This window comes from Pinus tabuliformis, chromosome X (genome assembly GCF_031772625.1).
Source record: "Pinus tabuliformis cultivar Carrire ecotype Pingquan chromosome X, CPIR1, whole genome shotgun sequence".
Taxonomy (NCBI): domain Eukaryota; kingdom Viridiplantae; phylum Streptophyta; class Pinopsida; order Pinales; family Pinaceae; genus Pinus; species Pinus tabuliformis.
In genome coordinates this window covers 63107178-63122129 of record NC_142308.1, presented here as the reverse complement: position 1 = coordinate 63122129, position 14952 = coordinate 63107178, and the positions used below count along the sequence as shown (strand labels likewise).

The following is a 14952-nucleotide window of genomic DNA, read 5'->3' as shown; positions in this document are numbered from 1 at the left end:
GTTGATTTAGTTTGATTTATTATCATACTAGTAACTGTCGAGAACAACTCCAAGATCTCCTTTAAGACATGATACTGCTAGAGACATGCAATAGAGAATATTACACTATCATCTACAAAGAGGAGATGAGTGAGGAAGCAATAAGGGGCAATTTTTATTCCAGAGAACACTTTTTTATTTTTTGCATCCAAAACAACTCTGCTAAGATTTTCCGCAACCAAGAGAAAAAGAAGGGGGGACAGCGGGCGACCCCATATGATCCCACATTCAGGAGTGAAGAAGGGAGTGGATGTACCATTTATAAGGATTGCCATTGAAGAGGAGGAAATACAAGATAAAATCCATGAGATAAAGGAATGATGAAATCCTAGATGAATTAGAATAAGATGGATATAAAGCTGATTTGCCTGATCAAATGCCTTGGAGAGGTCTACTTTATAAATAAGGGCTTTCTGTTTCTTAATATGAATAGAGTGAAGGCCCTCCTATGTAAGTCCAATGGCTTCATGAATCAGGTAATCACCCGGGAAACCAAATTGTTCCAAGGAAATGTTGGTTGGGAGGATTGGTTTTAGTTTGGATGCAATGATTTCGGAGATGATCTTAAAGATGCATTTACACAGAGATATGGGCCTGAAGAGTTCAAAAGAGGTAGGGTAATCAGCCTTACGGATAAGTGCTAAGAAAGTTGCATTAAATGGACCCAATATTTTACCAGTATTTTCCAATGTATTCTATTCTAAAGGAACGACTACTTTAACCAAGAACCTGGAACCGGAGTGCCTCTTTTAATAGTAAAGATCCTTCAATTCTTCCTTCTTCGCCTTCTTTTTAGGTTCTCCCATTGCTTCGGCTACATGAGCTTCACTCCTTTCCTTTCTCTTGTTGTTTTCTTGGTTTGGACAATCCCTCTTAAAGCATCCAAACTCATTGCGCTTAAAGCACTGGACCTTGGACATATCTTTCTTCTTGGAGTTTACAAACTTTCCCTCTCAGCTTCTTGGCTCGGACTAGAAAGGCTTGAGACTTCTTATCTGATCCAATGTCATCTTTTACCTTATTCCTTGATTCTTCCAATATGCATTGAGCCCACAACTCATCAAAGGGAGTTGAATCTTTCTTGGAGTAGATGCTTGTTGCAAAACTGCTCCATTATGGCGACAATGCATTTAGTACACAGATGGTCACATCTGAATCAAAAATTGATTCCCCAAGTCCTTGCAAATGGTCTCTTAGCTGAGAGACTTTCATGAGAAAGGATGCCATATCCTCATCTTTTGATTTCTTAATTCTATATAACTTATTCCGCAAAGACATCTTTTGCCCTAATGTGCTTACAGAGTACAAGTGCACTAGCTTGTCATACATAGCCTCGAAAGTTTTCAAGTTTGCAACAAATGGAACAAGCAAATCTTTAATGGATTCAACGATGCACCAACTTCCCCTTTCTTGTACTTTGCTAGTTCTTGTGTCTTGTCTTTCCTAGGTTTTGTAATTTCCCCAATAACATACTCCATTACTTCTTGTTCTCTGAGTACCAAGTCAACCATGTTCTTCCATGCTAGATTGTTCGATGCTCCATTGAGCTTATTGCTTTCCTTGCAGAAAGAACCCATAGGACTTGTAGATTCAGACATTGAGTAATAATATGATACTTACTTGATAACCAAGATTTCTCCAACATCCTTGAAAGATGTTCCTAGGATTCCTCCAACAACAACTTCCAAGAGTGATAATATTCTTTGATGCTTTTTTTAAAGAGGTCTATTAATGAAGTTTTAATTAGATCCCTTCACTAGATAATCCTTCCTGAAGTTTTCTTCTTAAGGCCTTCCTTGAGAGTTTCCTCTTTCTTTCCCCCTTGATAAGTAATTTCTTTTGGTGTCCTTTCTTGCTCACCTTAGCTCTGCAACTATGTTGGAAAACGTAAAGTGGCAGCTTATTAATTCAATTTTCCTTAACCTTAATACTTGCTTGTGAACTTAGTTAATCTTCTTTGTGTTCTTTAGTTAGATCTTTTTATCAAACAAATATCAAGAACAACAAATTACACAAATATTAGGCTCTTAGCCAGAGCAAAACCCCTCCGAGGGGAAAACCCGAAAAATTCTTCTCTTCTTATAGAATCTGCTTCAAATGAGATACAAAGACCCAATCCCTAGACCAAGTCCTTCTCCAAGTACCAAGTCAGCTCTCCAACATGTCTTTTCCTTGATTCTGCACCAACCAACTTCAAGCGGTAACTTCGACCTACCAACTTCAATATTGCAACTCACCTTGCTACTTTGACCCTTAAGCCTTGTAGCTACTACAAAAACCCTAATCCAGCTGTCCCCTGAGACCTTCCTAGAGGAAGAGAACTCCTGCCAAGGTTAGGAACGTCAATATGTAGTATTCTTCCTTCCAACGACAAGATACTGAACTTCATCCTATTGCAACTTGGACATGCAACTTGGACCTCCTTCTGTAGCACCAAAAACCCTATAAATTTGCATGTGTGAGAGAGATAGAGCCCAAAAACAGAGATTTTTGCTTCCTTCTTGAATTCTCCTTGCTTCTTAGACCTTCACTCTTCTTTCCCTTATTTCCTAGCTAAAGAACGAACTTCTTTTTGGATGATCAAACTTGTGAGTCAGTGAGTGCTAAATGAGTTCAAACTACTCCTTCATATAGCATTTCCACGAGGTCAAATTCCCTTCTTTAGGCTGCCTTGTAATTGTTAGGGCCGACTTGTACTTTGGAGTTTCCAAGACTTTCTAGACTCAAAATAAATTCTTTTTTCCGATTATATGTTGCTCGGAAGGGTTTTATAAACATGATGTTGACTCTTTTGACTCATGGCAATAAATCCTAAGACCTAACAAACCCTAGAAGCATGAAGAACATGCTTTTACATAGAAGACCATCAATAAAGAGCATGAAACCCATGCTTTTTAAAAATAACTTTTTCTTTTCTTTTCTTGTTTGTTACATAGGATACATATTGAAATGAATACAACAATTATGAAGACCAAAACTAGTTACATTTTCAAGACTCCTTCTTAACTAGGGAGGTATTCATAATTGTACAACCAATACAACATTATTCTGAAACTGAAAAGTTCTCAGAAGAGGAGTCAGATTGATAAGCCATACTATAAGCGTCATCATTATGACCAACAATGTCTTTGAGGCCTAACTAGAGAAGCTCTACTTAATTCAGGAGCATTATGCTGGAAGGTTTTACGTGTGATAGCATAGTACCTCTATTAGAATGCCATTAATGTTAAATAAAATCACATGATAACATAAATAGTTAATGGACCTTGTAATAGATGACCCACCTTCCTTCAAGAAATATGCTAGTTGAGGAAGAAAGCAATGAGCGCACATATGTGAAGAGCTCTGAGGAATAGCTATTTTTGGGTCATCCATAGGTCTGTTGGCTGGTAGGATGATTAAATAGGATAAAAGTTTTCTCCTAGGGTTACTCACTTTGGTGGGTAACATTGGACCATCTTAATAGACTTAATATCAATCAGGTCAATGTCATCCATTTTGGACAGGATACCTTCTAAGTCTTCACCTAACAAATTTTCAAGTCCAATGAAGATGCAAAAGTAGGCTACCATAAAAGCGCTACCCACTATCACTTTGGTAATTTCTTCCCTCTGTTTAGGTTGGTTCTTTTCAAGCACAAGGGGGGATTCCCTAATAGGTTTGATAATTTCCTTCTAAGCCCTTAAAGATTTTTCAGATTTGCAAAACATAAAATTTTAAGGTTTTGAATGGTGTTTTAGTGGTGATTTTCAGTAGATGGCGGCCTTATTACAAGTGTTATGGTGCTGGAAATGATGCTAAGTATGTGAAACTTGACCATGAAGCGATATAACTCATTAAACACACTAAACATCGTTGTTTACCAGTCATAAAAAAATTGAAAGTTCATTTACATCCAAGTACAAATGCTCAAATAAATACACTAACACAACCATTAGGTACTTGTATCGACATATGACCTCGAATAACGGACATGTGAAACAATTGGACAGTCTTTCGTTGAATAACAGCCATGAATGTAACATATTCAGATCTGAAATCATAACAACTTTAAGAGGATAAACAGATCACTCCTTTCATCTCTTTATTTTCTAGACAAACCTGTTGAGAAATCTATAGGGCAATGGATATAATAATTTCTCTTTAGTTTGATAACTGTTTGTGATATCATTTTAATTTTTCGTACTTATTAGCTTCTTCTTGTATTATTATGTTATTCTTATCATCAAACAACTACCAAAACAAGAAGATCAAAAGTACCCAAGAACACATGATATAGGCTATGTTACCCACCATTTTGTGGGGGATATCCCTAGGAGAAATTTTTTCTCCAAGATGGTCCTCAGCCGGCAGCCAGCGACCCCTTGCAACCACCAACTAGCTCGTTGTGCCATTTCTTCACCACCCGAGGCAGCCATGTGGTCCCTCACTCATCCGTCATGATTGTATGTTTGAAGGTAGGCCTGTCGAACCTAAAGGTATGCCTTGTCATTTGGTAATTGAGTATTGTAGTTTGCTTAAAATGGATACTTTTGAGCATGGATTATTGGGGGGATTCAATGGAAAGATTGTGCTAGGTCTGTGCTCTTAACACATATTTCATTAAATTTGGAATTAAATAGTGGATTTAGAATTTCAAAATAACTAAAAAACTCAATTCTAGCGATGTCCTTGTAATACAAATTTTCCAATTTTAATGAAATATGTGTTTCTTGTCCCCTAGACCTCTTTTGGATGTTAACCTTAGACCCTAGTCCCGTGGGATCTCTTTTACTGATCTTTGGGCTTTAGGGATAGTACTACATGGAAACCCTGGTTTTGGTTGCGTAGTCCTCCTCCCTCATCCACACATCACTCCCCTTTTACTCATTATAACCCCATTCATCATTTCTCCCACTTGGGTCCACATTACTCCACTGGTTCTACATAGGGTTAACCTTACCCTCCCCTTGCCCACACATTGGGTCAGGCTAGGAATGATGCCCCGAAGGTTGATGCAGCTGAAAAGAAAATTAAAAGCATAATTGGCCACATTTAACAGGAAAAGGTACCACAAAATGCAAAAGATGGTTGGGGCAAACACATTTAGCACGTGGGAAAAAGCTAATACATGAGCTCTACCCCATTATCATGGCCATCACCTTGGTTCCTATAGGCCCTAGAAGAGCCTCTTTTATCATTTAGGAACCCATGATTGTCTCAATCCCTGGTGGGAAATGAACCGCCCTTCCTTAAAGCGGATATCCACTGCTATAGCTTACACATCATGCTCTTATCCCCTGAGCCTCCAGTGGTTAATCAAAGAAAAATCATATAAGGCAAAAGACATATAAAGAAGGGTGAAAAAATCGAGGACGGGGCACCTGATGCACCATGATTGCTCCTTTCTATACATTATATACCCAAGTGTGGACTTCCCTTTTATTAGCTACTGTTGTACCCCAACATGTGGCAGCCCAGGGCTACCCCTTTCATTCTCTACTCCATTCATCTCTTTATCACATGGCTCCACCCTTTGAAGGATGTACTTTGGACATACTATCCCCTTTAAAGGTAGAAACCACCTAATAGGATACTTGGTTAACCCCATTTGGAGCTTGGAGACATTAACACATGCTAAACCCATTATGGAAGGGCATGCCATTATGAAGTGCCCACGTGTTGCCCATGGTTTCTAAGCTCTTTAACTCGATTTCCTTTGATGACTTGTTGTACTGGAAGGCTAGGGGACGCATTGGATCTTATGCAGGATTGCAGATGGTATCCATTTGGGTTTGGTCTCCCTATATGAGGTCGTAACCCTCCAGAGGGCTACATTGGCGCATGTAGGGTGTGTGTAGAGAGCCATGGGCCTCCACAACAGTAGACAACACTCTAAGGATCCCTAGAGATGTTCAGAGATTTCTTCAGATTCACCAATTGGACGAGGAAGATGCACCTGGTTCACCACGCCCAGTGGGCCCCACAGTTGTACCATGCACTTGGCAGATGACTCAGGACTTGTATGCTGATGTGGCATCACTTACACCATCATCTGAACTCTTACAGATGGTCTACAAGCATCTTCGATCTACTTGGATACCCATGAGGTTACTTGTTTTCCCTCACACACATTGGGAGCACCACAGGTTTATTATTTGGAGAACGAGGGGCCAACCCCTTGTCCACTACTTTTGGGAGTCCTATTCATCATTATGGCAGTTATGGATTTCCTCAGGCTTCTTAGAAGGCCCAATGACATGTATTGTTGATCATTCGATCTCTTGAGAGGCTTATTTTTTTGTTTATGAGCTAGTTTGGTGGGCTTTTCACCAAAAGTTAGGTGTTTTGTGCATTATTTTATTTTAGGGGCTAATTTAGGCCCAAGTAGCTAAATGGAACTCATTAGAAGTGTATAAATAGAAGTGATGAGGATTCATTTTAGCATCATCACTTGGATTTGGAACTGGTATCTCTTTAGAGATTTTTTTATCCTTCTTGGAGGACAAATGTTTGGAGCATGGAATGAATTTTGATGTTAGGATATTTTTCATATGTCTTCGAGCTTCTTGATGGCAAGTGTTTGGATGGTTGAATATATTCTTATACATGTAAGTACATTTTAGTTCTATTCTTTCTTTCTAATTTTGTCACATACATTGTTGTTGGGATTTCACTCTACCAGGGCTTATTTGCTGCATCTCGTATGCGAAGTTGTGGAAATTTTGTTTCTGGATAGTGAATGCTTCAAGTATAAAGTCTTTGAAGTTGCTTTTGCTACTGCCCTAGTGCCAAGCAAAGTTGTCTTTGAGGCCTCCTTGACCTAGAAAATTCAAAGGTACATAGTCATAATTCTACTTGACTCCAATTCCTCGAAGGATTAGGCATTGGTCCACCCAAAGGTGATCACCTTAAACCTATTTTCCTTCTCCCTTTTCCTCTTCTCTAGCTCTAGTCCTCTAGGTCACCTAGGGCGTCAATTATCTCACGATCTAGCCACCCAAATACTTCAATTTTTGGTCCACTATTGTGCTGGTGAGTCCTCATGAAGCCCTCCAAATTTCATGAGATTTTGACGGTGGGATCTTGAGATATTGCAAGCCCTAGCTTGAAGACCAATTCTTTCCCTTGGTTTCCCTGAGGCTAGAAATCTCACTGGGATCCTTGAATTGCCTTTCATTGAAAATTCATTCCTTGATCCCTTTCCCCTCACTAATTAGGTCAACCATATCATTGGTTGCTAAATCCTATCCCCTTGACTGAGCCTCGGGTCCACTTGGTCTTGTGTTGTCCCATGTACTATCAAGGATAATTCTTCAAAGATCACCTGGGACCCAAGTTTCCACAAGAATTCTAGGGCTTAGGGATCTCCTTTATAAGACACATACTCAAAACCTAACCCTAAAAATTTTCCCCAAGCCCTTCCTAGAGAGCCTTCCATATTGTCTTTCAAGACAAGCAAGCCACATATTTGAGCCTCTCTCCTAAATAGGCTTCCAGGATCACCCCTGGCCCTATCACTAGTCCATCCATTTCGTGATCCTTATCATAGCGGGTCTCCTGCGATCAGTGAAAGTCTTTAAAGAGTAGGGAGCCTTAGTCGAGGTGACAGTGGGCTATCGCTCCATTGTTGCCCTTAGCCTAGTAATAACCCTTCAAGGACCCCCTTTTAGGACCCCTGCTAGTTTGAGCGATAATAAGCTACAAGCCAGGGCAAAACCTCTCCACTTGAAAGGAAACCCCACAAATCGCCTCTTCTTATAGATTCTTCAATTGATGAACTTCAAGACCTCTAGACCAAGGCCAATACCTCTCCAAGACCAAGTCCAACCTTCTTGGTGATGTGCTTCGTTTTATCCAAGTTAAACCCAGTCAAATCTCTTCCAGTAGCACAATTTCGACTGCCAACAAAAAATTGGCCTACACTCCAGGTCTGAAATTTTCAGCCCTCCTAGCAACAACTGTCTCCACACGTGTGAGCTTATTTCAGGCTTCCAAGATTTATTCTAATCTTTGCTTGACTTTCTCCTTCTTCTAGGACTTGAGGATGACCTAATGAGCCTTCCTTCGACCTTCTTTCTGCACTTTCTCCAAGTTTGATCCTGCAACAACAAAATCCTAACACAACAATAGAAACCCTAGTCTTCTTCCTTCGCATGTGTGAAGAGAGAGAGGGAAATTACCTAAGCACTTGATCTTCGTCGTTCTTCCTTCACTAACCTCTTTCTTCTTCTCCTTCGCTTGCTTGATGAGAGAATGAATTGGTTCTCTAGGAGGTCGAGTTCCCTCCTATATATAAGCTTCCAAGGTGGACGAAATACCTCAAATTAGGCCGACTTCTTAGCTGGCAAACCGACTTGGTCTTGGAGGGTATTTTGACACTTTTAAATACAAAATTAATTCTTTTTACAAGTTACAATGTGCCCGATGAGGTCTTCAACATATGACAATGACTCTTTGGACTTCTTGACCTAGGACAAATGCTAGAAGCACTCAATGGGTGCTTGACCTCTAAAAAAGACCTTGAGCATGAAACCCATGCTTCCAAAATAAAAATAATTTTTTTTCTTTTATTTGACAATGTACAAGAATCACAAGTACATTTCATATATATGAAGACCGGACCTAATTACACATTTTTTTACAAAACCCACCATAGAGGGCAGGATTTTATGTCTTAGCAAGAAAGAAAATAAAAAAGTACCAAACAACAACTGCACATTAATATAACAACCCATGGAAAGATTTAGATTAAAGCTCCAATGCTGTCCAAGATGTTGAGAAATCTAGGGCTAAGCAATTAAGTGATTTCTCTTCTATTGATAATTGCTTGTGAGTGCTTTGTACTTTATAGATTCAGATCTTCTTTTACTTATATTATTATAGGTTTATTCTTCATCAAACAACTACCAATGCATAAACCATAAAAAGACAAGAGACACAGAATATAGGCTCTCAGCCAGGGCCAAAACCTCTCCCACTTGAGAGGAAAACCCGAACAAATTCTTCTTCTTATAGAGACTCCAATTGACGAATACCAAGACCAAGACCCTTGACCTATTTGCCACTCCAAGACCAAGACACAAGCTCCATTGATGAGATCCTTAGTCAACAATAGTCAACCTTCTACTCTTCTTTTCGGCTCCTCTTTAACTTCGGCTCCCTTTTGCTTCAGACTTTCACTAGATTTGGCCTCCTTGAATTATGCTTTCTTTGGATAGGGACTCCTTCTAGCTTGCCTCGACTTCCTCTTAAACTTGCCTTACTTCCAACTCGGCTACCTAAGAAGACTGTAATTCCTCTCAGCTCTTTCTGCAGCAAATGTCTTCTTCCTTCTACACACGTGTGTCCTAAAACAGACCAAAACAGATCCAAATGATACCAAAGACCTCGCTCTCCTTCTCTCCTTTCTTCGTTGATGATAAGTCTTCTTCCTAAGTGATCTTCACACCTTTTGATTTCAGACTTGCTTCACCGAAATTGTTGTGTCCTAAAATGAGGCTGAGCTGCCTATTAATGAGCCGACCTGAACTGAGGGTGAGTCGACATGTCCTTTTGAGAGATTTCATTATTCTTTTGAAGACGACTTGAAGGAGGTGACTTTTGCTTGACTTGGAGGGCCATTTGACACTTTCATTGACTCATATACAAATGTAAAATGCCCAAGAAGGGTCCTTCATACATGACATTGACTCAAATTGACTTTTATGACTAGATGACAAATCCTAAAGGTTCACAATGGGAACCTTAACTAAAATAAAATTCCTTGATCATGAAACCCATGATTCAAGTACTTACAAAAATAATTTTTTTTTTTTTTTTCATCGATTACATAAAATCACAATAAAATATGTCATTATGAAGACCAAACCTAGTCACACTTTTCAACACAAGACTCCAAAGCTCCTTGACTGCTGCAACAGTAGTTCTAGGGTGTTCTCCCCAAGCTGAAATCTCAAATTGCAAATGAGGTGAAGACTGCAGAATCCCATTTACAAGATTCATCCCTAACTACCTCATGAATAAAATATGCATAGAATATGCTAGAAACCCTTGAAAGTTGTGCACTGGCCTGTTCTGATTCGATACAGGCTTTAACAAGGGCCACATTGCCACATTTCAACTTCTTAGCTAGTGTGCTTTCCCTTGAACCTGGTTCATGTGCAATGGTTATAATATATTCCTGAAGCTAGGGTGCCCTCATTGATTGGGCTTTTTCTTCAATAAATATGGCAATAAAATACAGTAAAATGGGCTTTGGGTGATGAGTGCTTCTCGTAAAATAGGCCTTTTATCCTTGAAAAAGGATGCTTCTTTGACAAGATGTTGTCCAAGGCCAGGTGCTCCTCTTGACATGTGTGTTTTACTTGGAAAGAGAGGTTCTAGATGCCACATGTTATCATGTCATGGAAAACATCTTTCTTTTTACAGTTGTCGTTCTTTTTCCTACTTGACATTGTTCTTTTCTGTTATGTCACTAGGAGTCTATGTTGTCATTGGGTTTGTTGTGGTGTTTACTTTGTTAATGACATCTTCCACCTTTCAACTGTCAAATCTGGTTCACAAGGTTAGGCTTTATAAAATCAATTTTGTTAGTTTTTTGTTGTCTCATGTTGCCACTGCCATGCATCTAAGAAGAGTTGTTGTGGTTATTAATGTCTACATTGGTGTCTTTCCTTTGAGCACCTTACACTGTCCTTTAGTGTCTTTTTTTTAATATGCTTTGTTATTTCCCCTTTATTGAATACACATGCTTAATATTTGAAAATCTTTGAGCTTTATCAAAGTTAGATGTTGTTGTTTTGCTGGTGTTATTCACCAAGGGTTTTCATCCTTCATCTTACTCACATACACATCGGGCCAACTAATATCCTCATTGTCCTCCATAAATGGATACTTATGCCCTTTCATACTGTTGTTGTATTTTATGCAAACATGCAAGAGAGAAGAAATACAGAGGTAATAAAGAATTCATATTATATTATTCATGTTACACATACATCGAAGGACAAGGGCATATGCATAAGAGTAGTTTTCATGTAACTGTCTATGTTAGTTGATGTACCTAACTTGAAGGCTATTATAAAGTTATAACATGTGATGTGAGTGAGCCAACATAATATAGACACAGCATTGGGAACACTTATTAACACCTAATATTGTAGTCTTTAACTCCTAGGACTAGACAGAAGTACAAAATAAACATTATAATATTAACACTTATTTCACCCTTGTAACTGTTAATATCTTCCAAATTTATCTTTATCAGGTCTCTTGCATGGTCTCCTTTTTAAGATAACGAGGGCTCTTTTTTTGAGGTGTAAACTTTGATTTATAAGCTCAAACGTCATGAATATTAGGAGGGGGTCCACGGGAAGCTTTGTTTTGATAATGTTTGAAGTTGCAACACTGTGCCTAATATAAAGTGAAACCTCTTTTGCCTCTCTATTTGTGTGGTTTAACATAGTATTTTGATTTGTGGAAAGGTCAATGACAATTTTTTGTTTATTATTGAAACTAGCACACATAATGATCTTCAAATGTTTGTTTAATCATAATTTTGGTAGTAATAGCATTTGTGACAACATCATATGTTAAGAAAGGTTCCACTGTCCAGGCATGTCTCATAAATGAAATTATATGATAACCTGACTTCAATCTTGAAACAAGTAATGTGTTAACCTGACTTCAATCTTAAAACAAGTGATCTACACTAGGATTGGTTGATATCATTATTAAGATGGTTTCTAGATTTCCTGGAAATGCAAAATTAAGTGACTGGTTTTTACATTAAAATAACCAACTGCAAAGGTAAATGTTGGTTGATGTATATTTTCTTGCTTTCATAAAATTTCAGCATAGTGAAATGGTTAAGTGCACCATTTTAAACGTTTCACCTAAATCGTGTAAACATAAGTGGATATGTAAATGCTACCATGACGGATGAAAGTGAGCAGTGTTTGCTATTTAATAATTGTCAACCTTTGAGAAGATTACTCTTTCATGTGAAAATTTTATTTTCAATTTTTTCTCATTTTTATTGCTCTCAAAAGTTCTAATTGCTTATTAAATGGTATGCAGATCATATACGATATAAATTATTTCTTCTTGGAGGATCTGAGAAAACGTATGGGATCAGACTATGCTCGCCTTTCTCGAATGTCAATAATTGAAGAAGGTGCTGTGAAGGTATGCATTGTGCATATCAAGTAAAATTACCAACACTGTTATAAATGAGAAAAAATAATTTGTTTGTTCTCTTGTGCAGTGCATTCTTCTGTCTTGTATTATTGTGCCATACAAAACAAATGACTTCCAATTTATAATTATTTAGTACTTTTCAAATAATTATTTTTATTTTACAGGATTTGGTCCCCCAGTCTCACACATTCGGATGTGGTTTGTCTTGGGTATGGGAGTTCGGGGAATCATCCTGAAATCAACTATGCTGTAGTTCCTGTAATGAGAACTGTTGAAACTTCACTCACAACCTCCCCCCAAAAATTCCTTTCTTATTCAATTTTGATTTGTCAAGGTTGTATAATGATTGTTCCTTTGTTTTGATCCCATGCTTGTTTAGTATATGTTCCTTCCTCTTAAAAGACATTGTTGCCTAGTGAAAAACTGCTTGGAGTAGCTTGGAAATTTTCAATATTACTAGAGGAATTTGAACCCTGATTTCCATATATTCATCTAAATTGCATGTGAAGAGATACAAACCCAGATTTGGATGCACCATAATTTTGAAAAGTCAAGATCTGAATATGGGGAAAACACATCCACACTCAAAAAAAGCCATAAACCAGAAACACAAATTCAGATTTCAAGAATCAAAACCACTAATAATTTTGAAAAAGTCATCAAAAGGAGAGCCCCCATTAATATTACTATTAGACAGACGAGTTAAGACATGACACCTAAAGGACATATTTGGAGCAATAAATTAAGACTAGTGCCATGGTCTATTTAGAGTTAGCATGGGAAATTGCAATCACAATCTCTAAAAACAATAGTGGTTAAACATTTTGAAGACAAAAGTGAGCGCCATACAAGTCATGAACTTTGTTGTTTGGCATGCTGGAACATAAAGCGTAGAAGATATTTAGTTGCAGGGTAACCTAGAACTTCAGGGAGTGGGTTGCTGCAAAGTAATCAATGTTTTTTTTTGGTTTGCATGGTTAAGGGGGTAGTACTAGAGGACATATGCATGATCAAAGATCTTTGGTGAATCATCCGACTCACATGACTCTCTTGTGGAAGAGTTGAAGTACAAGTTTTCATGAGGGCTCCAAAATCCATTCTGGGGAACTGTTGTCTTCTTAGTGTGAAGTAGTTGTTCAGTTTATGACTAGGCTACATGTTGTCATGTGAAGCAAACAAAGTTCGTTCTTCACGTTAAGTACTCCAGAAGGCTTGGAATATGTAGATCTCCATTGAGATACAAGAATGTATATTAAATGTATGAATAATAATGATGATACAAATGAGAGTGATGGGCCTACTTATATACTAGGCAGTGCCTCTTCATGGAAGGTCATGTCCCATTTAGACATGTCTCTTCAGAACTGAATACTAATTAACTAATCATTATTACAATTATCCTCATTATTTATATTTATATTATTTATATATATTTTATTCGTAACATTGCCTTCCTCCTCAAAAAAGCTTTGTCCTCAAAGCTTGTTGATGCAAAAGGCTTGATCTCTTTTTCGGTTTCGAATGTTTTCTCGTCTCGGCACTGTCATCTTTGTTGATACAAGTTGATATGATCTTCTAAGTGACAAACAAAATTGTCGCATTGAGAAGGGATTAGACCATCCTAGATTAATCTTCTGTGGAATATTCTGATCACTGGAATTTCGTAATGAATTGTCATCATAGGACTGGATTGAGGTTACATCAATATTCTTTGGAACATTAGTTTGTTGTTTCTGTTTTGAATGGTCCTGATACATAACTTGGTTGAGTTGTCTACTCTCATGATTCGGATGTCGATAGGGAACTTTTTTGGTTTGACTTTCCCTTATTAGGTGTGTGGAAATTTTTTGATTTCCTTTTGGTACTATGGTTGTTGAGTTAGGTACACAATCTTTGTTTGGAATTTTCATCATTTGGATTGTAACATATGAGTGTGTTTTTCGTTCAACTGATTGATCCTCTTCTTGAGTTTTGCTATTGACTAGTTCAGTATTTGTTTCTCTATCTTCAACTGGGGATGTTACGACTGGAAACTTCAATACTTCCTCTTGAATACAATGTTCTAACTTGTCTTTTAACGACTTCTTGTTCTTCTTAAGCTTTTTAATTTGTGTTAGTAATTTTTCGCTATGATCCTTAAGTCGCAAAACCTCTTCATCTTTATCAGCAATGATTTTGTCAATTTTATTTTGCATATTTTGTAGGACTTTTTTACCTTCTTGAAAAATTACTTTTGAAATATCTTGGATGTCTTCTGGTGTTACTGAATTTGGCTTCATGGTGACATCCTATAGTGTTATTTTTTTCTTTTTGTAAGAAAATGTCAAAAACTTCCTTTTCGTATTCAGGATGAAGGAACCAAGGGTTTCCATCCAGGGTGAATCCAAAATAATATCACCTTCGCTCCATAGGGTTTGAACTGAGAAGTGTGATATAAATGCATAATCCTCAATGTTTAACTGTAAATTGGTTAGGTCATAGTTTTGTTGCCAAAACAATGTATTTTTTCGATTATATTTGACTCCAGGATCACTAATTGGTTTGTGATTTTAGACATTATATAATTTTTATATTCGGCCAGTGAGATAGCAATAGTGACATCTTTTCCCACAATGGACCCTTTAATTCTAAATAACACTCAAGCGTAATTACGTGAAATTTTCGGAAATCTTCCTTCCTTCAATTTCGAATTAGATTCCATTTACGTTCTTTTGTCATTAATAGATTCCATTT

General features: G+C 37.7%; 1 protein-coding gene across 3 annotated transcripts in view; it reads left to right on the top strand.

The window, feature by feature from the left end:
• LOC149138333 (uncharacterized) overlaps window positions 1-14952 on the top strand; it is a 439570-nt gene that overhangs the window by 175403 nt on the left and 249215 nt on the right. For all 3 annotated transcript variants that reach the window (XM_089447178.1, XM_089447177.1, XM_089447176.1), the window contains one exon: window positions 12100-12207. In XM_089447178.1, coding sequence (XP_089303304.1) covers window positions 12100-12207 — 108 coding nt within the window. The remainder of the gene's footprint in view (window positions 1-12099; window positions 12208-14952) is intronic.